Source organism: Boleophthalmus pectinirostris, unplaced genomic scaffold, assembly GCF_026225935.1.
Source record: "Boleophthalmus pectinirostris isolate CB_2022bp ecotype Guang Dong unplaced genomic scaffold, ASM2622593v1 HiC_scaffold_10, whole genome shotgun sequence".
NCBI classification, from domain to species: domain Eukaryota; kingdom Metazoa; phylum Chordata; class Actinopteri; order Gobiiformes; family Gobiidae; genus Boleophthalmus; species Boleophthalmus pectinirostris.
Genome location: NW_026570971.1, coordinates 34,799,654 through 34,826,751, shown reverse-complemented (window position 1 = coordinate 34,826,751; position 27,098 = coordinate 34,799,654). Strand labels below are relative to the sequence as shown.

General features: G+C 40.3%; 3 protein-coding genes across 5 annotated transcripts; 1 reads left to right on the top strand and 2 right to left on the bottom strand.

Moving 5' to 3' along the window:
- The first annotated feature begins 304 nt into the window (after positions 1 to 304).
- dusp23b (dual specificity phosphatase 23b) lies at positions 305 to 8,603 on the top strand. Of its 3 annotated transcripts, none has more exons than XM_020931727.2 (4): positions 305 to 462; positions 665 to 756; positions 4,184 to 4,460; positions 8,322 to 8,603. In XM_020931727.2, exons 3-4 carry the CDS (start codon positions 4,194 to 4,196, stop codon positions 8,508 to 8,510), a joined length of 456 nt encoding a protein of 151 aa, XP_020787386.1. In that variant the 5' UTR covers positions 305 to 462; positions 665 to 756; positions 4,184 to 4,193; the 3' UTR covers positions 8,511 to 8,603. The 3 variants fall into 3 exon arrangements, with proteins under 3 accessions (XP_020787386.1, XP_020787384.1, XP_020787385.1); XM_020931725.2 differs by having other exon boundaries at positions 609 to 756; XM_020931726.2 differs by having other exon boundaries at positions 560 to 756.
- Positions 8,604 to 9,004: 401 nt separating this feature from the next.
- LOC110166489 (afadin-like) lies at positions 9,005 to 11,821 on the bottom strand. The gene is made up of 4 exons (XM_055154503.1): positions 10,532 to 11,821; positions 9,701 to 9,791; positions 9,579 to 9,624; positions 9,005 to 9,101 (listed from the first exon to the last, which is right to left on the bottom strand). Exons 1-4 carry the CDS (start codon positions 10,763 to 10,765, stop codon positions 9,011 to 9,013), a joined length of 462 nt encoding a protein of 153 aa, XP_055010478.1. The 5' UTR covers positions 10,766 to 11,821; the 3' UTR covers positions 9,005 to 9,010.
- A 2,506-nt stretch (positions 11,822 to 14,327) lies between these two features.
- On the bottom strand, positions 14,328 to 26,874 carry LOC110166491 (afadin). The gene is made up of 18 exons (XM_055154448.1): positions 26,373 to 26,874; positions 25,797 to 25,906; positions 25,291 to 25,376; positions 23,525 to 23,583; positions 23,128 to 23,169; positions 21,710 to 21,909; positions 21,432 to 21,577; positions 20,710 to 20,804; positions 20,358 to 20,629; positions 19,881 to 20,012; positions 19,560 to 19,743; positions 19,316 to 19,407; positions 18,838 to 18,924; positions 18,674 to 18,739; positions 17,847 to 17,920; positions 16,601 to 16,719; positions 14,494 to 14,575; positions 14,328 to 14,394 (listed from the first exon to the last, which is right to left on the bottom strand). The coding sequence occupies exons 1-17, from the start codon at positions 26,542 to 26,544 to the stop codon at positions 14,571 to 14,573; spliced, it is 1,941 nt and encodes a 646-aa protein (XP_055010423.1). The 5' UTR covers positions 26,545 to 26,874; the 3' UTR covers positions 14,328 to 14,394; positions 14,494 to 14,570.
- Between the last annotated feature and the right edge of the window lie 224 nt (positions 26,875 to 27,098).

Genomic DNA, 27,098 nt, shown 5'->3' with positions numbered 1-27,098 from the left:
TCTCATATAGAAAGTCTGGGCTTTTTATTTTCCTTTGTCTTATGTTAAGATATCCGAGTCTTTGCTTCTCTACAGCAAATCAAGTAATCCAAAGTATTCAGATTACGTTACTCACTTTAAGTAATTTAATGGATTCCGTTACAAACTACATTTTGGGGTATGTAATCTGTAATCTGTAGGGGGATACATTTTAAAAGTAACCTTCCCAACACTGCTGTTACTCCCCAACACTGTTTATTACTAGTGCATACGTTCCATACAAGTCGCTCCAGAGTCGCTCCTGATTCGCTCCTGAGACGCTTCCTATAGAAGTTGATTGCGGTTCCGTCGTGCGCGCTCCGAGCTGCGCCTCTCGCGTCCACACCGCCCCAAAGTAACGCGCTGTCCTCGGGTCCGACTCTTTTACACACTGACTCAACTTGTGCCAGCGCAAAGCGAGCCAAAAACAGCTCTTCCCATTTGGTATTTCATTTTATTGCCTTGTTCGTTCCTGATTTGGCACGCGTCGCTTTGATGCTAATGCTAACATGCTAATCTGTTTGTTTTGACATCGCCGCAGCTTTTGTGACAGAAAACAACAGCTGATGTGGAAACTCCTTCTTTTACAGCCGTGCCCTTCTCACCGCGTCCTGCACACGATCCTTACATAATATTTTCACCACAGATAGACCGATCGTGCAGTGCAATGGCAGCGTTCTCTGGAAGAAGCTAACTTGAAGACTTGGCCACAACATTTTACCAGGAAGACATCACATTGTAAGTCTGATTTGTGATAAGAATAGTAGTAATGTGCATGTTTATTTCAAGCTAATACCATCTTTAGTAAGAGCTTCAGTGCCAATTAGTATGCTCTGGTATAATGGAATCAAGTTTTTATTTATTTATGGATACAAGTTGAAGACAAATATAAAAATGAATTGGGTTGTTTGAATGTTTTACCCGGGACAGTCCCAGTTTTGAGCCCTTGTGTCCCCTGTCCCAGCAGATTTATTCAAAACCATTGATTTGTCCCAGTTTATACAAGAAATTTCCCAAGTGTTCCAAGTTTTTACCAGTTTTACCTGCCAACAGTAAAAAGTGGCATAAACTAAAATTTGTTTAGGTGAAATACAAAAAAGATGATTAAAAATTACCAAAACACAAAGAAAATGTGACTATACTGACTAGTGTAGAACAGTTACACGTGAAGACAAATATAAAAATGAATTGGGTTATTTGAGTGTTTTACCTGGGACAGTCCCAGTTTTGAGCCTGTGTCTCCTGTCCCAGCAGATTTATACAAACTCATTGATTTGTCCCAGTTTTATACAAGAAATATCCTAAGTGTCTCTATTTTTGACCAATCTGATCCTTGCCAACAGTACAAAGTGGCATAAAATGTTTAAGTAAAATACCAAAAAAGCTGCTTAAAAATGACCAAAACAAAAAGAAAATTTAACTATACTGACTAGTTTCCTTAATTACACTCATTTCACAGTTTTATTTTTACCAACCCAAAACAGGGATGTCCCAGTTTTTTATTTTGAAAATCTGGTCACCCGAGTTATAATGTAAACAAGTTTTTATTGCATTTATGGCTAAAACTTGAAGACAAATATACAAATAAATTGGGCTATTTGAGTGTCCAGACATCCCAATTTACCCGGAACAGTCCCAGTTTTGAGCCTGTGTCCCCTGTCCCAGCAGATTTATACAAAACTATTGATTTGTCCCAATTTTATACAAGAAATGTCCAAAGTGTCTCTATTTTTGACCAATCTGATCCCTGCCAACAGTGAAAAATGGCATAAAGTGTCATTTGTTTAGGTAGAATACAAAAAAGCTGCTTAAAAATGACCAAAACACAAAGTAAATGTGACTATACTGACTATTTTCCTTAATTACACTTGTTTCAGAGTTTTATTATTACCAACCCAAAACAGAGATGTCTCAGTTTTTTATTTTGAAAATCTGGTCACCCGAGTTATAATGTAAACAAGTTTTTATTGCATTTATGACTAAAATTTGAAGACAAATTTCAAAATGAACTGGGTTATTTGAGTGTCGCCAGACGTCCCAATTTACCTGGGACAGTCCCAGTTTTGAGCCCTTGTGTCCCCTGTCCCAGCAGATTTATCCAAAACCATTGATTTGTCCTAGTTTATACAAGAAATGTCCTAAGTTTTTATTGTATTTATGGCTAAAACTTGAAGACAAATTTAAAAATGAATTGGAGAATCCACATCACACACACACATCATCCAAGAATGCTAGTCAGAAATTATGAGAAATGTTTAGATTTTTTTCCATCTAAGCACTGATAACTATTGTGACTAATGTTCCAGAGTCTATAGGTTAATCTGAAATCACTGCAGGTCAGTGTATGTGGAAATCTGGACAAGAGTACACTTTAGTTTGCTCGTATTGACTTTTTCCCATCATGAAATAGGGATGTACTGTAACAGTAACCAAAGTATTGTGATTTTGTTTCATTAAAACTCAAAATAATATCATGTCCTGTCACTATATATTGAATTACAAGGTTTTTCACATTTTTACATGATAAAATAAGTAAACATTGGACCCAAACTTGAATGTACACAGAGACTATTAGACAAGTAGGATTATAAGAAAACACCTTTATTTTGTTGAAATCATGTTTAAAGTATGAGAAAAAAAATAGTTTCGTGTGTAAATTGTGTCGAACGTTTGGACAGAATTCTCCCAGTTTGATGCCAGCAAAGATGATAGAACTCTGCTTCCTGTGACATAGTTTTCAACTTTTCTTCACAAACTGCTTCCTGATTTGTGTAAAAGTATAATTTATATTTACAGCAGTTATTATCCCACCAAATTAAGCAGAAATTAAGCAGAATTGTGAAAAACGTCACTTTAAAGATGCATATTGTGTAACTTTTCTGGTGGAGGCTTTTCTCCACTTAGATGTTGTTGCTTTGTCTGGAATGTTTCACAATATGGCATTAAACCTTTCTATCATCATGGAGACCAGACCAGGCTAAGTTACAGATCAGATCTGTGGAGAGGCGACCCTGCTCACAGTCAGAATACCTGTTTTTCTAGGTATTTCTTAGCTAATTTTGAATTTGAATATATTTGTTTGGAGGATAAGCCCCTTGAGATGTGTCACCATCTCATTTTCGAGGGGGTCCTTATAAATACAACGACAAAAGACAGATACAGTAGAATACATAAATTCAAATAAGCATCAAAACAACAAAATCAACACAACCACACACACACTCTCACACACACTTGACTGTTTGACACATAATAAAACAAATTTGAGAGGAAAAAAAAAATTAAAACAGAGTTCAAAGATAATCACAAAATACAACAAGATGAGCAATAAAATTCTACAAAATCATGAAAAACAATGACATGGGTTCTGTAAATATTGAACCAAAGCATTTTTAAATGAAGGGACAGAAGTTAATGCACAAATCGATGAGTAAAGATTGTTCCAATTAGAAGGAGCTTTATATTTAAATGAGTGTTTTCCTATTTGTTTTTTGACTCTTGGGACGACAAAAAAAAAAATCTGATCAGCGTAACGTAAACTGTAAGAGGATCTGAATGGAATTAAATACTGTTTGAAATATTCAGGAAAACTGAGATGAATGCATTTAAAGATAAATAATAAGCAGTGAAGTTGACGTCGGGAGGACAGAGTGAGCAGGACGGTTGGTGATACATCGTACAGTTGTGAGTTCTGAAGGGACAGCGGAAAATGAATCTGCACAGACTGTTCTAGCTCACGTTGACTGGTTGGAGGATAGAAGTTGTAGTATAGCTATAAAACCACCTGTATTTGAATAAATGTAAAGTAGAGTTGTTTAATGTGACACTGTGGAACATTTGAAGCAGAGTAAAGACCTGTCCACAGAAACAAGCAGGTGACCCAACCAAAAAGTAAAAATACTATGGCTGACACGAAATATAGAAAAGCAACAAAAAAATGCTGCCGACTCGGTCACACAAAAGATATTTCCAAGCGGATTTCACAGACATTTGTAGTAAGAAATGTTCAATTTAAGTAAACACTTAACAAACCTCAACATGAGCTTGATATTTTTCTAGAATGACATATGTATATGACTCAATGATTGTACACCTGATCGTGAAATAGGAGATAGTGCACAAGAGTCAAACCGTGATGTCACCTCTTGTCCCTCTTCCTCCTCAGCTCTTGTACCATGGGTTCTGCTCCTCATAACTTCACGTGGGTGGACCAGGGGAAGGTGGCGGGCCTGGCTCTGCCCCGGTACCCGGCTGAGTACAGGTACCTTGTGGAGAACGGCATCAAACACCTGGTTTCTCTGACAGAGCGACGCCCACCCAACCACGACTCCTGCCCAGAGCTCACGCAGCACCACCTGAAGATCACAGACTTCACGCCCCCTTCGCCCGCACAGATCGACAACTTCCTCAGCATCGTGGAGAAGGCCAACGCCAAAGGAGAGGTCAGATATCTACAGCAGAGATGGAACTGTGTCAGGGAATTATTAAAGGTCCCATAATTCTCAAAATTGACTCTTTGAGCTTTAAGCCATGTTAGATGTTGTTACCTCCTCAAAAACAGACCTGGAGTTGAGTTTTATTTCATTCACACATGTTTGACTAACTCTTTATTATTAGTCTGTCTACATCTTCAAAGCTCAAAATGCTCTGTTCCACCTTGTGATGTCATGGAGTGGTATTTTTCAAGTGAACAGCTCTTTTTACCTTTAGTTCAGTAGAGACTGGCAGTTCCAAAGCTGAAAAGATCCAAATGATTCAAATGATTCTAGTGAAGGTTCTTGTATTACCACGTGACAACTCAAGGTGGAACAGAGTGTTTTCATTTTGAGAGAAGAACTCAGCCTAAATATACAGGGTTTGTGTGTTAAACATTTGTGAATGAAACAAAACACAACTCCAGGTCTCTTTGTGATGAGGAAACGACATTAGAGCATAGATCAGAAAACAGAGTAAAGTTCTATTCTCATGGGATAAGTACAGCTTGGGGACGTCTAGTAATTTGCAAATTACCGCCCCACCTCTGTGTTACTCGGGATATGCAAAGTCCATAAATTACTCTATTTTTCTAAGACTGAAAGAGAAACGAACGCTGAAAGAAAAGAAAGATAGAAAAGGCACAATTACAACAACAAACACTGAGATGCAGATTCACACAGGACTAGTGTTATCACCGGACGTCTATGTTTGGCCAAATATAGTACATACAGGGTTCCTGCAGTGTCTTAAAAAGTCTTAAAAGTGATGAATTTGGGATTAATAGTAAATCAAATAAAAAGACTTTTAAAAATCTAGATTTTTTTTATATCTGGCTGTTCAGAACGTAACTCAGTATGTAATTCAAGAATTTTTTTTTTTTTTTGCCGGTAGATCTACGAAATAGGCTGTGAAATAGGTATTACATTTTTATATAAATGGTCTTAAAAAGGTCTTAAAAAGACTTGAATTTATCCTGTAGGAACCTTGTATGTAATTTGTGGCTGATTTTTTTACTTTACAAATTACAGACATGGCATATTCGCACAGGATTATGTTCTGAAGAATCTCCGCAATTATTACAAATCACCAAAGGTCCACAGGTCAGACTAATCCCGTGTGAACAGGGCTTAATATGGGTCCTTGAAACCGTTGAAAAACAGAACTAGTTATTTTTTTTAATTGTGGTCCATCATGTATCAGGGTTTTATTAAAGGTGCACTATATAATCTTTCAACTAGAGGGTTCACCACCTACTTATATACACTGACATGTTACTGTTCTCCCTGGAATGTTCCACAATACGGCATTCACTGTTGTAGAATAAACTGAAGTAGTTGGAGATTTGTAGGCATGAGGTTAGACTTCCAACGCAGGAGTAGTGTATTTACATCAGTCCAGGCCCCAGCACAAAGACATGGACCCTCAGGACACTTTTCTAGTATTATCCATTCCAGTCTGACTATGCTTCTGTTGTAGGGAGTATTATACCTCTGAGGACATAGGTCAAGATGACAAGAGCTGAGCTGGAAGTGAGGGTCCTGTGTACGTTGATTGGTTTCTTTGAGAGTGCATTTTCAATACAGTTGTTAATGTTTATTGTATAGCCATTGTGTAGTTTCTCTATTTCTGACGATTCCCCAGTAACTTTATATTTTAGAATCAAGTTTAGACAGAAGTGAACGGCAGCTTTACGTTTGTATTCAGAAGTGCCGCCCACTGTTGAACTCCATTGCACCAGGTATTCCAGTATTACCACGGTCTGGGTGTGTCCATAGATGTACTGTACTTTTAGTCACAAAGGGTTTACTGAGTCTAATAGTGTAATAGTTCACAGTTGACACACAGGGCTGCAGTCTGTCACTCATTAATCAGGTGTTGTAAACTCTGCTGGCTCTTATCCTCACCTCTGTGACCTGAGCGGGGCTGATCTGACATCTGTCCGTACTAGGGACGGGCATTCGATGAAATTTTCTTAATCGTCGGAAGAATTAACAATCGATTATCGATTAATCATTAAAGTTTTTTATATTAAAATGATGATCATTATTGTTACTATCTGCACTAATCTGCATAAATAAATTCAGCTTTACGACATATAAACCGTAACCACTCTAGAGCCACATCAGCCTGTTTGACATTATAATGTGTTTAATTCAGTTTTGTTCAACTCTCACAGAAACAAAACTTAAAACCACATCGCTAATTTGCATAAACTAAGCGAAGATAAAACTACAGCTCTTGTGTCGCTGATGTGGTTCAACTTCTGTCGAATTAAAAGACATGACTCAGGTGAATACAGGTTAGTGTGACCAGATTTGCGTTTGTCAAAACCAGGACACCGTACGGGGGGAGGGGGGCGGGGACTCGTCATCGACATTGTGCGACTCTCACCTGGTAAAACTTTTTCCCACTGGACACAGAAACATATGTGCTGCTTTGTGCACTGTGCACATGGACTCACACTTGTCCCGAACGCAATGGAAAGCGTGAAATTTCATGTACAAATCACTGTTAAATATGCATTTGTGCTTTGGTACGTTGTAGACTGACTGATTGTTTGTGTCTCGCTCCTTCTGATGCAGAGACACATGTACAGACCTGTTTGGTCACACTACACACAGCAACCTACATTCGGGTTGTCGATTAAAATGAACATAATTGATGAAATTCTTAATGATCAATTATCGATTAATCGACTAATCATGCCCATCTCTAGTCCGTACGTGGGTTCACATTTTGAACTTTAACTCGCATTTAGTCGAGAAATAGTGAAATCATTCTCTTCAGTACTTTAACCATTTGTGATTAGATTAGCCGTTCCTGTTTTGTCACACTTCATCCATGTTACTTCAGTCTGATAGTGTGACAGTTTTGACAATAGAAGAGCAGAGAGCAGAAATGAGTGGAGCCAAGGTTTCACATCTGCCTTCAGAGGAAGGGTATAGGCTGTATTCACGCTTACCAGAAGACGTTTGGAAACATGCGGATGACGAATTCCGGTGGACATGTGATAAAACTGTGGATTCAGCAGCAGCATCTTCACAACCTGCCAAAGTTTTCCACGGGGGACTGGACGGGATAAACATTACACAACGCTACAATGGCACCTTTTTTTATTATTATCAAGTTAGACAAATTATAATACACAAATGAATAGACAAAAAAAGGGAAAAAGAAAGAATACAATGACATTTGGATGAAGAAAACCGGACCATTTGCTCAGTTTTCCCAGAGTTATTACTGCCAACAGAGCCCAAAGGAAGTCGTCACCCGCATCCGGTTTTGGGATGTAAGCGTGAATAGAGCTGATTGTCACCGGTTTGTCTTTGTGGAGAGGTGATGGGCTCTGTTCACACTTCATTTCTTCATCCCCATGTTATTGTAGAGTTCTGTTATGTTTGGCCAGTCAAGAATTCCAACCATCCCTCAGTTTTCATCATTTCCCCACTGACACACAACTCTGAGTGCACTGGTACATGTGATTAGAAGAGATTAGGCCAAATTCCAGATGATTCCAAACAGCACATACATCTGCAGTCTTCATTTTACCTCTGATCACATTTACTTCAGTGGGTTTGATCACAGTCAGTCGAGCCCAGTGTCTGGAACTACACCGGAAGCTGTCATCCACATGTTTCCAAATGTCTTCCTGGTTTGTGACGTAAGCATGGATAGAGCCTATTCCCTCCTGATGCAGATGTATCAATGAGCTTCATTTGACTGGAGCTGAACGGTGTGGCATAGAGTCTATGGTTTGTACCCACTGATCATGCCAGTGTCTGTTTGTTTCGTACTCACTCCTCTGTGTGTGTCTGTGTGTTTTTCAGGGCGTGGCGGTGCACTGTATGCACGGCTTTGGCAGGACGGGCACCATGCTGGCGTGTTATCTCGTCAAAACCAGGAAACTGTCCGGGATCGACGCCATCAACGAGATCAGGAGGATCCGGCCGGGCTCCATCGAGACGCACGAGCAGGAGAAGGCTGTGGTGCAGTTTTACCAGAGAACCAAGATTTAAACAAGACAAATGAAAGAAAAGTTTTTAGTCTGCAAAAACTTTAGCAATATGAATATTTCTATGTAACTGTTTTATATACAGTATACGCCGTCCTGAACTCTGAAGTCATACTGTTTATGAAATATTTCTTCTGCAATTACTAAGAGAAATATTACAAAATACAGGAAACATCAAAAATCTGATTTTTATTTTATTTTATTTTATTGTGGACATTCTACACGCGCCAAAAATAATTAAACTCATTTTTCTCTTCTCTATTGAACATGTACTATTGCACTAATTAGATAGAAGTCCCAGCATATGGAATAATAACTGAAATTAAACAACTAAATTAATAAAAGTTCACAGAAAGACTCACAAAATTAGTAAAAATGGATCTAAACTACACAATACCTCTTTATATGGTACTACGAGTAAGCTTACTTTTTGCTAACACACAAACACAAACAAATATATTTCATTATATTTTTAGTTTCTTATTTACAAAGTATTCAGTCTGTTTATGCACTGGAGGCCAAAGAGAACAGCTGCTGTCGCTCTCTAAACGTCAGCTGTTCAGGAGCCAGAGGTTTCACTTTCTCCTCTGAAATTCTGTAAATAAAAAAACATTAAAAACATAAAGAAACAATGTAAAACTTGAAAAATAACGCACACATGAACTTAGATTGTGTTTTTGAGTTAAGTTGTTGTACTCAGGGATTTTGTCATAGCTTGGAAGGAAATGTATGTACGTAAAGTTTCACTGCGTAACTTTTCTTGTGGAGGATCAGCCACCTGCTTCTTTAAGCTTTACTTGAAATGTTCCACAGTATGGCATTAAACCTCTCACAATCTTGCAGGATTCAGTTACAAGTGTTTTATTGCTTAAAATGTACCATGAAATCAGTGAGCGGACTCGCCTCTCGACTGATCTGACTTGTGATGTTCTTGTCTCCATGGATATAGATTAATTTAATGCCATACTGTGGGGCATTTCTGGTAAAGCGATAACTCCAACTCTCCATGGAGACTAGATAGCAGACGCTCCATCAGAAAAGTTACACAGTGGTGCTTTAACTGTAAACTCACTGATTGGCTGCTTTGTTGTTTGCATCTTTTCCGTTGTGTTTTTCATCTGGAAGAGGAGAAATGTGTTAAACAATAAATTCTGTATTTAAAAAATGTAAATAAAAAAGTTCAAATGAAATTACCAGTTCTTCCTTGATCATCTTTCCACGACAATTTCAATTTCGTTTGTTTTTCCTTTTGGGCACAAGTTGGATTTCCTGTGTTTCTCTTGACCTAAAAAATGAAATTAAAAAATAGTTATGATATTAAATTGTACAAATATTTCATATATTTGAGAGCTAAATGTCCTTGTGTCTCCTTAGGGTGTTATGGATGGATTAAAGCTAAAATGGATCCAATTTCTCGTGTAGTTTCCTCACACACGTTTCACTTTTCTGGTTTTGGTAAATTGAGTTATTTTACAGTTTCAACACCACTGCATGTATTTCTGTCCATCAAATACCCTTCCATCTACCTGGATCTTTGTGTCAGATGCCCTCCCGTCCTCCTGTACCCTGTGTGTCAGACTGAGATGAGGCAGGTCAAGTGTCTCTAGTTAATCTGCAAAAGTTATGGTGTGTCAGATGCCCTCCCACATGTTATGATGCTTGGATAAATAGAGCGGGAGAATGGATCCTGTCACTAAAATCAACATTTGAGGACTTTCCTTTTGGAATATTTAATAATAATTCTGACAAATACAAATAACAGAGGTCTATCATTAATGAGTAAACAACTGTAGGGCGCAGTAACACCACTGCAGTTTTCATTGGGGCTTAAATCTCATCATTTTAACCAGGGAAACATCCAGAATGTGTGGAAACAATGTTCTTTTTCTTCTATGCACTTATATTTATATTTACATCAGTTAAGTTGTAGTTTGTGAAGAAAAGTTGGGGGTAAAAATACAGGAAGTAGTCCTGAGTTTGGATTTTAAAACTGAAATAACAGTGTAATTGTAAATCTTTTCTCACCCGGGTCCTTGGCTCCAGCTCTTGTATGGTCCTCATGATGTCTAGGTCCTCCCTCTCTCCCTCCTTCTCCTCCTCCTCTCTTTCTCTCTGCCCATCCTCTATCTCTCTTTCTCTCTCCTCCATCTCATTCAGTCGCTTCTGAAACTCGAACTCCAAACTCAGCCTCTTTAATCGGTCGCTCTCTTCCACTGAGCGCTTCGACTTGGCTTGAAGTCTGTGCACCTCCTGCTCCATCTGCTGCACCTGTGAGAGGCAGAGGAGAGGAGGAGGAGAGAGTTCAGACTCATGTCAGATGCCCTGATAGTCCCTGTTGGATCTTCCCCGGGGCCTCCTCCCAGCGGGACAGATGCCTGAGCCTCAGCTGCTCCTCTCGATCAGCTCCTCCAATTCTTCCCTATTTTTAAAAAGGAAACCATGGCCTTGGATTTGGAGATGTGTCTGTGTCTAGTCATGATATGTAACAATGTAAAGCAATTCTTAAGTTTGGGAAAACATGTAATTAAAGCAGAGCATGTTTGCAGTTGTACTGTCAGAGCCTGAGATCGTCACATCTCAGAAGCTAACTGAGGTCAGGCCTGGGGAGACCACTGGGAACACCAGGTGAGGTACCAGTGTAAAAAGTGTTGTTGTGTCCTTAGGCAAGACACTTCACCCACATTGGCTAGTAAGACAGTGTAGTGTGTGTGAGCTCAATCTGAACAGTCTTTGGACGTTTCCAGTGGAGTTTCTTTGTCTTTTTCAGTTTCTTGGACCTTCTCTGTTGGCACTGATACAGTTTCTGACTGAGGTTGAGTTTGCTCCTTTGAATTTCAGCTGAGCCACAGGAGCTGACAGAGAGTGAGACTGAACTCTCCAAAAAGGATCCAAGAAGTCTAGAGTTGAAGGCCAAAGAGGTTCAGTCACAGTCATCTTTTACTGATCTTGTTAAAGTAGCAGCACAGGAAATTACAACAAGTGTGGAAAAAATCTTTACCACTGATTATTCCAAAACTGAAAAATTTGAGGAACAAGCCGCCGTTTGTGAGGATGTAATCAACCAGTCAAAATCTCTACCAAAAGAACCAATTGAGGAGGAAAAAGAAACTCCACTGGAGTCAAAGAAAGATTCTGTTCAAATTAAGCCACAACAGCTGGATTTGCCATCAGTCTGTCCCAGGGCAGCTGTGGCTACAGTAGTAGTTTACACCACTGAGTGTGGAGTGAATGAATAATGATCTGTAAAGTGTCTTGAAAGGCGCAATATAAATGTGATGATTAAAGACTTTTCCTTGTGAGTTAACATCCTCCAAAATCAACCCACCCTCTGGACTCTCCTCTGCTCCTCTTGTCTCTCCAGCTCCTCTCTTCTCCACACATCCCACCTCCTCTCCTCCTCTCTTTTTCTCTCCTCCTCTCTCCCTCTCTCTTTCTCTCCTCTTTTGATTTTCTGATCCATTTGAAAAGACACATGTTTAGTCGGTGTCACGTTCACTTGAGGTTTCCTTCCATTCGTTTCTTTATTTCCCAAACACGACTTTGGGCTGGTCTGAGTCACTCTCACTGGACTTTCGTAAATATGATCTTGTATTTGTTTTATACATTTTTTGGTTGTACTTTCATATATTTTTTGACTAGTTTTAGTCATTTGTTGTGATGGACTCTGAAAAGTAGTGAGAGTAGGATTTGAATGATAAGTTCTTGTTAAAGGGATGTCAATGCGAATGGGTTGAATTGAAGGAGCAGGCACAGGGCTGTTACTAAAGGGAGTATTCCAAATGATAGGGCCGATTTGAGTGTTTTGTTTAGATTTTTCAGAAAGGATGTCGTGCGTGGATACACTCTGGCGTATTGGGAAAGAGGAGAGCTGGTTCCTGTGTTTGGGAGGAGAGCGCTGGAGTAGCTGCATTTCAGGTCGTTTGGCCACCAGAGGGCGATCTGTGTCCGTGCACAGGAGGTTTTCATGGGACAGAGCCTGACGCTGCAAAGAGAGAAGAAATGATTGTAAAAAATTGTAGTTTTCGAGAGGAGAGGGTCAGAGGGAGCAGAGGAACAGAGAAGAGAGTCAGAGGAGCAGAGGAGAGGGACAGATGGAGGAGAGGAGCAGAGGAGAGGGTCAGATGGAGGAGAGGAGAGAGTCAGAGGAACAGAGGAGCAGAGGAGCGAGTCAGACAATCCAGAGGAACAGAGGAGAGGGACAGATGGAGCAGAAGATGTAGAGGAGAAAGTCAGAGGAGGGGGTCAGATGGAGTAGAGGAGAAGATTAGAGGAGCAGAGGAGAGGGTCAGAGGATGCAGAGGAGAGGGACAGACGGAGCAGAAGATGCAGAGGAGAGAGCCAGTGGAGCAGAGGAGCAGAGGAGCAGAGTAAAGGGTCAAGTGGAGCATAGGAGAGGAGCACAGAGGATGCAGAGGAAGAGGAGAAGGTCAGATGGAGCAGACGATACAGAGAAGAGAGTCAGATGGAGCAGAGGAGTAGAGGAGGGGGTCAAGTGGAGCATGGGAGAGAAGCACAGAGGATGCAGAGGAAGAGGAGATGGTGAGAGGAACAGAGGAGAGGGTCAGATGGTCAGATGGTCAGATGGTCAGATGGAGTGGAGGAGTAGTACCAGATATGTTTTCCTGTAGTTGTTTTGATCCGTTGTTCTTGTTGTAGATGGTCTACATGTGGGCTCTTGGTTGGATTCAGGTTTCTCCTTGTTTTTCGTACTGGGTAAAGTCAGATATTCTCTTGGAGCATTTGGAACACTGTAGTGACTCTGAAATCAGGGAACACAAATAATCAGTTTACTTATTTAGAAATGAAAAAAACAAAACATTAGATTGAAACTAGATGAATTTTTAATGTACCATAGTCGTAGTGTGGACATTTCCCTTCATATTTTAGTATTTTCTATTTTGATTTGGCAGTTTCTCATGTCTTTCTGTCCCAACCACAGACTGTATAAAGAAGATGAAGTGGCCCAGTCAAATGAAGCTCACCGAGGCATGCAGTTACAGGAGTGAATTTGGAGCTGAGCTTCCATAATAGGAATTTATTTACAGACACAACAGCAAAATAATAACCCAGGATCATGTAGAGCGGGTTAATATGAACATTTTAAGACCAGAATGACGACTCTGACAGCAGCATTTACAAATAGAGGCGACAGTTTTTCAAAAGAGCGTGAACTGGAGCCATACTGAAAAAAAAACTGTAAAATTTACTAGAAAAAATCCTCGTAGTAATTTGCACTAGAACTTTATAAGTAAATTTTACTGCTGTAAAATCAGGTACAGTTTACTTGTCAGTATTAAGTAAAATCTACTTACCACCACCATTAACGGTCATGAATTTTTAAGTTAGAAGTCATACTTATGTAAATAAGTTAAGTAAAATATATAAAATATTGTCATAATTAATTGCATTTGCTGTGATGAAATAATGAAGTAAATATTATATGTCTAGTATTTACTGATGTAGAATAAAGGGTAAATGGTCACATTTTTATACAGTGTTTTTCCAACTTCAAGGCTCAAAGCGTTTTACAACAAAAACCACTTACACATTCACTCACACACACACACACACACACACACTGTTGTATTTATTTATTTATTTTATTTTTTATTTATTTATTTTTTGTCAAGAGCCGGACTCCAACCGCCAACTTTTGGATCAGTGGGCGACTCCGGAAACCAGAGTGTGAACCAGTGTGAGTGTGTGCATAGCCACTGTTGTGTTTACTGATTTATTATGGAAGCTGTTAAAATTATTTTGAGTACAAAAAAATAAATAAATCCTGTGACTGACCCCAGAGCAGAGGTTAATGGTGGAGTTGGCCGTCATCATCTTGTTTTGTCTCAGTTTGGGTTCATATGTTTCTTCTTCCTCCTCCAGGACCAGATCTGCACAAACACAAACACAAACAGGGACATAGAATATGATGATTGTTGTAATGACAGGAGAGCAGCTCAGTGCTGCCCCTGGTGGTGGTCCACACTCACGCAGGATGTTGGGGTTGGAGCGGTACAGCTGTCGGTTCCTCTGCACTTGACTCTCTCTCTGTTTTCTGCAGCTCAGCTCAGTCTGTGGGACAAAAAACTAAACTGTAAACTCTGAACTCACCACAAAAGAGCTCATTCAACTACTACTACTTCTATAACTACTACTACTACTACTACTACTACTACTACTACAACTACTACTACTACTACTACTACAACTACTACTACAAGTACAACTACACCAACAACACCAACATCAACAACTGCAACTGCTACTACTACTACTACTAGGGGTAATAATGGACTCAGACTTGAACTTTAACAGCCACATCAAATCAATAACATCTGCAGCCTTTTACCATCTAAAAAACAGAGCAAAAATCAAAGGTTTACTGTCTAAATCAGACTTGGAGAAACTTATCCATGCGTTTGTCTCCAGTAGATTAGATACTGTAATGTTCTGCTCACTGGTCTCTCCAAACGAGCTGTGAGACGCTGCAGAACATCCATCCAGAACATCCAGAACATCCAGAACGCTGCAGCTCGGGTCCTGACTCGAACTAGGAAGTACGAGCACATGTGTCCTGTGCTCAGGTCTCTGCACTGGCTCCTGTGGCTCAGAGACTTTAAAGCAGCTCTGTTTGTACAAGTGTCTCCATGGCCGAGCACCAAAGTCCATCTGTGACATGTTAGTGTCATATGAACCATCTCGCACTCTGAGGAGCTCAGGGACCGGCCTCCTGCTGGTGCCCAGAGTCACGACTAAACAAGGGGAGTCAGAGTTTCAGGTTCATGCAGCTAAAACCTGGAACAGTCTGAACATGTGAGACAGACTCTTCTGTGACGCTGTTTAAATCCAGACTCTAAACTTTTCTGTTTAACTGTGCAAATAACTGAAAGGTTTTCATTCCGCACTCTTCTCTCCAATTTATGTCTCTCTTTTTTAATTTTAATCTTCATGATTATTTATGTTTTGATTTGTTTTTATTATGATTTTAATGTATTTCTTATTCTGTAAAGCACTTTGAATTACTTTGTGTACAAATTGTGCTGTACAAATAAACTTGCCTTGCCTTGCCCTACTACTACTACTACTACTTCTACTACTATTGCTATTACTACTACTACTACTACAAATACTACAATAACTACTACTACAACAAGTACTACAACTACTACTACTGCTACAACTACAGCAACTACTACAACAACTACTACTACTACTACTACTACAACAACTACTGCTACTACTACTACTACTACTACTACTACAACTACTACTACTACAACTAAAACAACTACAACACCACTGGGTATACCAGGTGCTACAGTGGGGTTTATCCTAATGTAAACTGTTGTTGTGTCTTTAGGCAAGACACTTCACCCACAGTGACTAGTGCGACTGTGTTTAGGTGGTGGTGAGAGGGGCTGTGTGGTGTGGAATGGCAGCATCACCTCAGTCAGTTTGTCCCAGGGCAGCTGTGACCCCAGTAGTATCTGATCACCAGTGAATGAAGAGTGCACAATACTGTAAAGTGACTGTGACAATACTACTAATATTACTACTGCTACTACTATTACTACTACTACTACTGCTGCTGCTACTACTACTTCTACTTTTACTACTCCTTCTGCTGCTTCTCTTCATACCAAGCTGCTGCTGTGGTGCATCAGGCTGCTGTTGGATCTGACTTCAGCATGGTTTTGATTTACTAAAAATATAAATACATTTAAAAAATATAAATAAAATAACCCAATCTTTGTCTTAAAAAGTTTTAACATAATAAATAATTAATTAAAATTTAAATAGATAGATTCTCCTTCTTGGTCTCCTTTCAGGAGTTTTTCATTCAGTTCTTCTGTTGCTGGTTTCAGGTGACTTTTCTCGGCCAACGTTATTTAACACAGATGGAGGCAACTCAAATGAATATTGTTCAACTGCAGATTTTTGTTGTATGATCAAGTTCAGTATTTGTGAATTTACCTTTCGAATATTTCATGATAAAGTACAATGTAATTCACAGGAAAAACTGTCTTTTGCCTCCATTTGGGAGTATCACTTCAACACATTCTAGAATCTGAAAACCACAATAGTCCTTCTTCTTACCTGTTTCTTTTCCCTGCTTTTTGTCTCTCAGGAGTTCTTCTAAACCGTGGAACCCAGCAGCGTATTTAGACACCTGCAGAGTGACCACAGGACCAGTCTGCATGAGTATGTCCACCGCTCTGAAACACAGAACACACAATAAAAAATATGAACATGACCTACAGTATGTCACCTATCTCCTGTATCGACAGCAATCACAAGTGTTGAATTGATATTTTTTAGTTTTATTATTGTGTAGCCATAACTTTGGTTTTAGTTTTCTCTTTGACTGTGAGTCTTTGTACAGAATAAGGATATTATATATGTCAATATTCTGATATTATGAGAGGACATGTTCATGTGTGAGGCCTGACTGGCCAGACTAAAATGTATTTTTATTTATTTATTTCAGGAATTTGATCCGGACTAAACCAGGTCTAGACTAGGACTAAACTAGGTCTAGATGAGGAATAAAACAGGTCTAAATCAGGGACTGAATCAGTCTGGAGAAAAACTGGATCAAACCAAGACTAAACCAGGTCTAAACTAAGACTAAATATACTGGAGGTTGGGTAACTGGGCTGCAACTAGTGAACTATTAAAATCACATTTTAGAACAAAGAGAGTGGTATTATTAAATTAAATAAATATTAAGTCAAAAATAGAATACATTTCAAATGTCCATCATTAATAATACATTATATGTAACTGTTCTTCATCTAAAAGTCTGCAGTCACCATATTTCAACCGTAAAACCTTTAAAAATGTATTTCGGAATATTTCAATGTACAATTATAAAAAGTTGGAAATTGGAAATTGTAAAAATGAATTGCAGAGAAGTCATTACTAAAATAATGATTGTTGTAGCCCTAATATCTTGGACAACAGTATCTCAAATATTTAGTTCACATTTTGAGACTGTCCATCAAAATCATGTAACACTCCCTCTCCAGGTCATCTCAGCACATTTTTATACTTTATTCTTTTTTACATCTCATTTTTTGGACTCTCAAAAAACATAAAACTGACTGACCTGAACAGAACCATAAATCGGACCCATTTACCGCACTTCACATTTACACACTTCATAAAATGATCCTCAAATTTACAGCCATGTCTAAGTTTTACAGTGCACGTCCACATTACAGGAATATTTGACCTGAAGGATATTATAGAGACGTGTTTTATCATCACAGATCAGACAGCGTCTGAAGCCTTTAATCCTGTACAAATGTGTTCAGATAAATAAAATGTTAAATGTTCAGACCTCTCCTGGCTCAGGCCGATGAGGCTCTGTCCGTCCACTGTGAGCAGCTGGTCTCCACATGACACACGGCCGTTCTGAACAAGAAAGACACACAAAATAATGTACTTTTACTATTACTGCTTTACATTACTGTGTTGGTGCTGATATCACATCTGAAAGTACAGAATAACTAACCACTACTACTGCTTTGTTACTGCTACTACTACTACTACTACTATTACTACTATTACTGCTGCTGCTTTTGTTACTACTACTATTACTACTACTACTACACTTACTAGTACTACTGTTACTATGATATATATATGCCCCCAGCTACTATTACTTCTAGCAGTGTATTAGGGCGAGTCCTGTAACTGCTCAGGACATTTTCAAGTGTTAAATTAACACTTAACATGTGTTAAGTGTTAATTTAACATTTGATTCTATTTCTGTGTGAAAGTGTTTCATGGTTAAGTTTTACACTTTCAAAGTATGACACTGAGCAGTGTTTTCAGAATGTGACTCCAGTGGTTTATTTACTCTACACAGAGTCAAAAGTACTAGTAGATACACTACTAGTTAAATTACTATTTTTAACTACTATTAACTACTATAAACTACTATTTTTATTGTGCTAGTAATGACACTTCTAAGAAACATACATATTAAAATAATTATACTATTACTACTACCTACTACTACTTGATTAAGTATGGTAATATATGTAATATATATATATATATATTTTCCACAACCCATGTTTTCTCTCTATATAATATCATGCTCTTCTCAGAAATAAAGTTGCGTTGTGAGATAGTTACAGTAAAAAACATTCAGAGTGTTACCATTTCTGCAGGGCCTCCTCTCACGATGGATTTGATGTAGATTCCCAGTTCACTCTGACCTGCTCCCTGGGAAATGTACAGTTGTTTGTTTAATATATTGATATATGTAGTATTACTTGTAGTATTAATTGTATTTTGGACTAATAATACAAGTTTGGACTGACTTTAGCAGCCACGATGCTGAGGCCCATCCCACTGTTCAGAGGCTTGTGCAGAGTAACAGTCTGCACATCAGGTTCTCTGTGAGGCTCCTGTGAAACAAACAACATGATCATTAAAATAACAATAATCATTTAATAGAATTTGAGCAGTGTGCTCCTAGTACATTTTGTATTATGACTGTCCATAAATGCAGTTAATTACCAATTGTACAAATGTTGTTAAATAGTGATACTCAGAACTGTATTTATGGTTTTCAGCCAAGTTATTCCTTTCTGATTTGCAAAATTTTGTCCCAATTCTAAAGATATAATATTTTGAATAGTTTAACTGCTCTGGCGATGGAGGACGTTGGAACAGCTTGAAGTCAAGAATAAGGAGAGAGTGAGTGTTCATTATATCTGTGTATAATGTATGTGTCCTTTTAAAACTCAATCCTTCACTAACCAAACATTTATTTAAAAATTCGTATGCATTTGTTACCAGATAAGAGGTCTCAGAGGAGGGGGCTGTGTCACTGAAATGTACTGTCCAGTCTCCTGAGGACAAAGGTGCAGGGCTCACAGAACACAGACCTGCACACAAACGGATGGATCATTCTCTGGTCCTGGTTTAGTGCTGGTTTTGTACTGTTCAGTCCTGGTTCAGTCCTGGTTCTGTCCTGGTTTAGTCCTGGTTTAGTCCTGGTTTAGTCCTGGTTTAGTCCTGGTTTAGTCCTGGTTCAGACCTCTTTTGCAGACTGGCTCCATAAACTCGGTGAGACCTGGTGGAACCCCTCGTAGGGTCTGGCTGCAGTACCCGTGTTCGGGCAGCAGGAGGGGCAGGTGCAGGGTCAGACTCTCCTCCAGGGGAAGGTCTGGACTCTGGTCTGAACTGGACTGAGCAGCAGAGATCAGACCAGCAACCCAGTCCTAAAGAAGACAGAGGATAAGTGAGACCTGGTTTAGACCTGGTTTAGACCAGGTTTAGACCTGGTTTAGACCTGGTTTAGACCTCTTGTAGAACTGTTTTAGTCCTGGTTTAGTCCTGTAACCTTCTCTGTACTCACATTGTCCTTCTGTTGTGGTCTGTAGTTGGATCCTTGCAGTAGAGCCTGGATCTGGGCAGGTCTCAGTCTGGAGCAGAGGCTCTGAGCCTTCTGCAGCTGCACACAGGGCTCCAGGGTCAACAGAGCCGTCGCCTGGACACAAACATACACAGATATAATATATACTAACATTATATAAATATACTAACATAACCAGTGTACTGAGGGCCAGAGGTAAAACACAGGTTACTAAATAGACAAATATTTAAAGCATTTTTAGACATGGATGTAATTACCCCAACAACCCTCTGTGTTTGCCCGCAAGCTCTGCCCCAGGGCAGCTGTGGCTACAATAACTTAAGTAGCTCACTACACCACGTCTGAGTTAACATTTATAGTAGGCTTTAAAATGACTTTGTAGATCTTATTTGCTGTAAAGTTCAGCAGCTCCATACAAAATAACACAACCCCAAAGACCAGAGAACATGAAGTCTTCACCTGTGTGATGAGGCCCAGGTGACAGTCTGCAGCCAGCTCCAGTCCCTGCCTCTCTGCCCACGCCTCTATGGGGCTCAGTCTGTGCCTCAGAGTCGCCCCCCAGTGGTGAGAGCACAAAGCTGCAGGCTCAGGCTGAGGGGCGAGCAGGCGGTTAAAGAGCCACGCACTGATGAAGTGAAAGAGCTGAGAGAAGAGCTGGATGGAGAGAGCAGCGTGGAGTTTACAACGACGAAAAAGAGACATGGACGTCATCAGGGTGTTCAGGACCAACTCTGAGATGAGAGAGAGAGGGAGGGAGGTCAGATTTGTGGTAAATAGCATATTACACGTAGACTGTAGAACCTAAAGTTACCGATTCCTTTGGGCAGAGCTCCGTGAGTCTGAGGCTCCAGGAGGAACGTGGGCAGATGCTTCATCAGCTCAGATTGAAGACAATCAACCAGAGATCTGAGAACAAAGAGGACAAAATAAACATGAATTTAGTCTTCTTCTGCTTTGTCTAGGGCCAGGTCGTGGAAGGAGCAGGAGCAGGGAGGCCCAGACTTCCCTCACCCCAGACATTTCCTCCAGCTCCTCCGGTGGGACCTCAAGGTGTTCTCAGGCCAGTTGAGAGACATAGTCCCTTCAACGTGTTCAGGGGCCTCCTCCCAGTGGGACATGATCACCTCCCCAGGGAGGAGTCCACGAGGCATTGGAACAGATGCCCTCCCCTCAGCTGCTCCTCTCCACATGGAGGAGCAGAGGCTCTACCCTGAGTTCCTCCTGTCCACTTGAGGCAAGAACTTTTTAGCACTCAATCTCATTCACTTACGCTTTTACTTATTCACAGTTACATGACTGTATGGATAGACAGTAAGTGATAACTCAATACACTGACAAAGATCAAGTTTTATACTAAAGGCTCAAAAAGCAACAGTTCCTAGTTTGTGAATTTCAACAGATAGTTGAATAATACTTTATTGACCCCAAACCCTCAAAAAACCGACTTAACCATGTTTCCTCTATACTAATACATTGTTAAAACTGTGAGCACACAAACAGCGGCTGCAGTTAGACTCTTGTGTCGTCTGTTACCTGTAGGCGTGGTGCAGGAGGCGGGACATCCCCCTCTGGCTCTGCTCTGTGATTGGCTGCAGCTCAGAGTCTTGTTTCAGGAAGTGGAGCAGCTCACAGCAGTTTGACATCCAGAAACACAGAGCCCCCAGCGAGCTCGGACGCCTCTGATGGACAAATACACAGTCAGCAGCTTTCACACACAATAAGACTTTATAGAGACACAGGGAGGGCATCTGACACACAGGGACATTTAGCTCTCTGCAGATGATAAGACCTAAAGAATCACCTATCCTCACCTGTATGACCCTCCTCATGCGCTCCACCATCTTGTCTGTGAGTGCGCTGACCCTTGACCCCTGATCTCTTCCCCCTGACCCTGTTTTGGGGCAGAGGAGGGAGCGGGCGGCTGCGTACAGGACGAACGCTGGAGACAGTTTAAAATGAACCGTGGAGCTGTTTGTGTAGTTTATCACCGCGCACAGAAATGAATCCTCCGCTGAAACAACAAAGAGCATGTCAGATCATAGTTATAACAAATTAACCATTAAAATGTGAATCAAGACGAGATGTTTTTAAAAGATCAATTTTTTATTTTCTGTTTTCTATGATGTCTGTTTAAGGTACTTGTGTACACCACCTTCAAGACTCTCAAGCTTTTTTATGTACTATGTACACAGACATGTGACAAACACAAGAGCTTTACACAACATTACATCACTCCACACTAACACACTACTGCAGCCACAGCTGCCCTGGGCCAGACTGACTGAAGTGAAGCTGCCAATCCTCGACTCGGCCCCTGTGCACACACACACACACACACACACACACACACACACACACACAGCACACACACACACACACACACACACAGACACACACACACACACACACACACACACACACACACACACACACACACACACACACACACACACACACACACACACACACACACACACACACACACACACACACACACACACACACACACACACACACACACACACACACACACACACACACACACACACACACACACACACACACACACACACACACACACACACACACACACACACACACACACACACACACACACACACACACACACACACACACACACACACACACACACACACACACACACACACACACACACACACACACAGACACACACACACACACACACACACACACACACACACACACACACACACACACACACACACACACACACACACACACACACACACACACACACACACACACACACACACACACACACACACACACACACACGCACATACATGCACACACACCCACCCACACACACCACACACACACACACACACACACAGACACACACAACACAATGTGGTAAAGTATCTTGCCTAAGGACACAATGGCAGAGTCAGTGTTTTAAATATACTCTGTGTGTGATGTAGAAGTAGAAGAGTAATGAACAATAATATCTCTGATGTATTATCAATGTTGGATCTGAATACACAAGAAGTCCAAGTCTCTGTCATTGCAGGACAGGGACAAGAATGAGTCCTGGCTTTCAATGTATGTCTAATAAACTGGACAGTAGACTCACACAAGTGCAGTGGGCAGTAATATGACCATGACCACTTAAGAGGAAGTGATCTGAACAAGTCTCTAAAAACCTTTTACAACATCACAGGTACAAACCTGGTGGATTCATACTCACTGTTGTCACTGAATTTCACTGTGATGGGCAAACATGGAGGATCTAAAATAAGAGGACCAAAAATCACATTATAATAAATCCAATACAACCTCATTATGATTATGTGTGTGTGTGTGTGTGTGTGTGTGTGTGTGTGTGTGTGTGTGTGTGTGTGTGTGTGTGTGTGTGTGTGTGTGTGTGTGTGTGTGTGTGTGTGTGTGTGTGTGTGTGTGTGTGTGTGTGTGTGTGTGTGTGTGTGTGTGTGTGTGTGTGTGTGTGTGTGTGTGTGTGTGTGTGCGTGTGTGTGTGTGTGTGTGTGTGTGCTGTGTGTGTGTGTGCTGTGTGTGTGTGTGTGTGTGTGTGTGTGTGTGTGTGTGTGTGTGTGTGTGTGTGTGTGTGTGTGTAAAAGTCCCAGTACCTCTGTGCTCGTCTTTTGTCTCTGCAGAGCTGCTTCTGTTTGGGGACATTTCAGTTGACCTGGATTTCAATGAAAAGAGACGATTTAAATAATAACTCGATTATTCTGTGTGTGTGATTGTCTCATAATGTGTAACAGATATAATCAGACTCACAGCGTCCCTCACAACACAATACAAACTACAATACAACACAATACATACAATCATGTCACAGGTTTGAGATAAATGTGATAATAAATCATTTTTAGCAAGTAGATTTGAAGAATATTTCTTTGTTAAAGAGGAGTTTATGCTTGAGCCTGTTCTATAGTTAAAATCTATGACACCTGTGGGTCAGTATGTTATAATTTACACATTTTAAATCTCAATATTGTTCTAAAACAAATTAATAAAAGAATCAAGTGTGCTGACTTCTGTATTAGAAAACTGTGGTGTTCAGTGGGAGCTGATGTGGCCGTAAACGACATGACAACGAAGTGGCGCATGCTGTAGGCGCCTCTCGTGGATAACTGCACATCACACTAGAGCAGGGAATTTTTACCTGGTCCTCGAAGGGTTGACCAGGATTTGTATTCACCCTGTGTGTGTGTCCACCTGCGATAATTCTGCCATTTATGGACTGATTGTCACCAAATCTGGTACATGGGTCAAGCCCTCGTGCCAGATGCCGCAAAAAAAGTTTGGTAATGATCCAAGGTCATTTGAGGTCACAGGGGTCAATTGAAAGGTCAAGTCATTATAAAGAATCGGCAATTTCTGCAACTTCTGAACCATCTGTGGCCTAAAATATTCACCCAATCATCACACAAGTTGGCACACGCATAACCAGGGTGCACTGGATGTTACAGGTTGAAACCGGTCAAGGTCACTTGGAGGTCAAGGTAACAAAGGTCAAAGGATGGAGCTCGAGCAACGGGAGTGTCTCAAAATCTCAGAAAAATTATCTATTTATAATTCTATGCATTTGTATAGTCAAATATTCATAGTTTTCCAGATCAGATAGTATGCCATTAAAATTCTAATTGGAACAAAAATAATTTCCATTTCTTGTTTTTCTGGTGATACACAACACACTGATCTACAGTCACACAACTAACACACACACAACTCATGAAGAATGACATTTTGGTTCCACACTAGTAAACACAGACATTCTCATGTGTGACCAACATCACACAATACATTGTGGATATAATGATCATGTGATATGGGCTGGACTCCTCATAAACTGCTTCTGTGGTGATGAACTGACACAGCGACGCCTCATGGGACCAGGTTGATGTCGCTGATTGCGCTTGTTTCATTTGTACTAAAAATGACAAGGTGATGCTGCTGAATCCCACATGTATCACTGATTAAGAAAATCAAACGAAGCACATATGTCCACGAGTTATCAGCAAAGCAGTGTCTTAAAAATAAGTGATTAAAGCTGACTCAAACATACACAACTCCAGCCCAACTTCAGAGGGTCAATGTGAAGAAACTACTATAACATAAAGCTTTAAAAAGTTGATTTTGCAGAATAGATCTGATTTAAACCACTTCCTCCACAAACGTAACATGAAATCCACCCTTTTTAATCACCAAAACAGTGAATATATCAAATGTTTTCTCTTTCACCAAACATGCATCAGAACTGTAGCACTGTCACAAAATAATTTAATAAAACATATGAAAAAATACTTGATACGCGATACATTCAAATTTAGGATCATGATAAATCAATACTTTAGCCCACTCTTCTCCACGTGTTGTGTTCACTGACCTGGTCTTGAGTTTCTTTTTGTCTTTTTTGGACAAACTTCTCCTGAAGTTTTGCATCACGCTGCTTTTTTGATCCGAACTGTTTTCCTGGTTATGGCAGAAACAAAGAGGGAGAGGAAAAGTGTTTTTATAGATCCAGTATTATCCTAAACTGACTTTTTTGAGACCTTAAAGCTGCACTGTGTAACTTTTCTGGTTCGTCTCCGGGTTATTGCTTTGACGGGAATGTTCTACAGTCCGGCATTAAATGTATCTTGCATTTATTTCATTACCAATGTTTATTCATTGCTCAGAATTATTTTCAAAAATCCATTCAATTCCTCTCATCTCATCTCTCACCTCTCCACAGATCTGACTTGTAACTTGGCCTATTAGTGCCACATGCTTGTTTCCATAAAAATAAGCAGGTGGCCAATATTTCAACAGAAAAGTTACATAGTGCACCTTTAACTGCGTTGTGTTATTTTAAACCTGTTTCCTTTCTCTAGTTGTTGATTCTTGTCTTACCTTCTCTCCTTTGTCCTTCTCTGTCTTCAGCACAAACCGTCCCTCTCTGTTGTTCCTGTTCCAGTTGAGTTGTGCCACCAGGGGGCGCTCCTCCGGCTCCAGTCTGCGCTCTACACAGCAAAACATACAACATAAAGACACTGTAGCTGATTTTTACCGTCTTAAAAACATGAAAAACAGAATAGTTCATTGTGAAGAGTTTGCAGTGCTCCAGAGTTCTTCCTCATTTATCTTATGCACTCAGAACATCCTCATTATTCACCACGATGAGTTTAGAAGAGCTTTACACAACTGTCAGAGACCAGAGCAGACTTTTGCCATCCTGGTAGAGCTAACAACAACTAGTATGCTAACAGTGCACCAAAGTTTTGCAGACAATCAACTTTATAATTAGATCCAAACCATCTCATTTTGAGATCTGCTTTTACAATACATCTCTAGTGAGGTAAAACAAACTTGACTTTACATGAAAAATATTAGGTACAGACACTTTAAACAGTAAATACACTATTCAATTAACTATTAAATAAGTAGATAACACAAAACATGTAAATAAAGTGGAATAAAGCATTTCACCTTTTCCTGCCTGTACTTCCCACAGGCAGAGGGCGCCGGAGAGCCTCTTGAGGTCAGGGCTGATCTTCTCAGACAGAAGATGGAGGAGGTGCTCCGTGGTCCAAACGCTCGAGACTCTCAGGCATTTGGTGGCGATGTTCTCCCCTGAGCTGTCCTCCAGGTAGAACCTCATCACACCATGAAACTCCAGGTTCTGAGGAGGAAAAACATGGAGTCAACCAAGAAGAAGTAACCTGGTTCATTCCAGACTGATGTGTGTAGTGCTCTGAACAGAGATCTACACATCAAGCTAACATGGTTCTCGTTTGGAACCAATGTTTTTTGTTTTTGTTTTTTGTTTTTTTAAAAAGGCAAAGAGACCATGTCAAATGGAGGAGTTCAAGTATCTCAGGGTCTTGTTCACAAGTGAGGGGAGGATGGAGAGTGAGATTGACAGGTGGATTGGTGCAGCGTCTGCAGTGATGTGATCGCTGTATTGGTGGAGGATTGGTGTATTGTGGTGAAGAGGAGCTGAGTCAAAAGGCGAAGCTCTCGATTACCATCAGTCTTTGTTCCTCCCCTCACCTATGGTCATGAGCTCTGGGTAATGACTGAAAGAACAAAAATGAGTTTCCTCTGCAGGGTGGCTGGGCGCTCCCTTAGAGATAGGGTGAGGAGCTCAGTCACACGGGAGGAGCTCAGAGTAGAGCCGCTGCTCCTCTACATCGAGAGGAGCCAGTTGAGGTG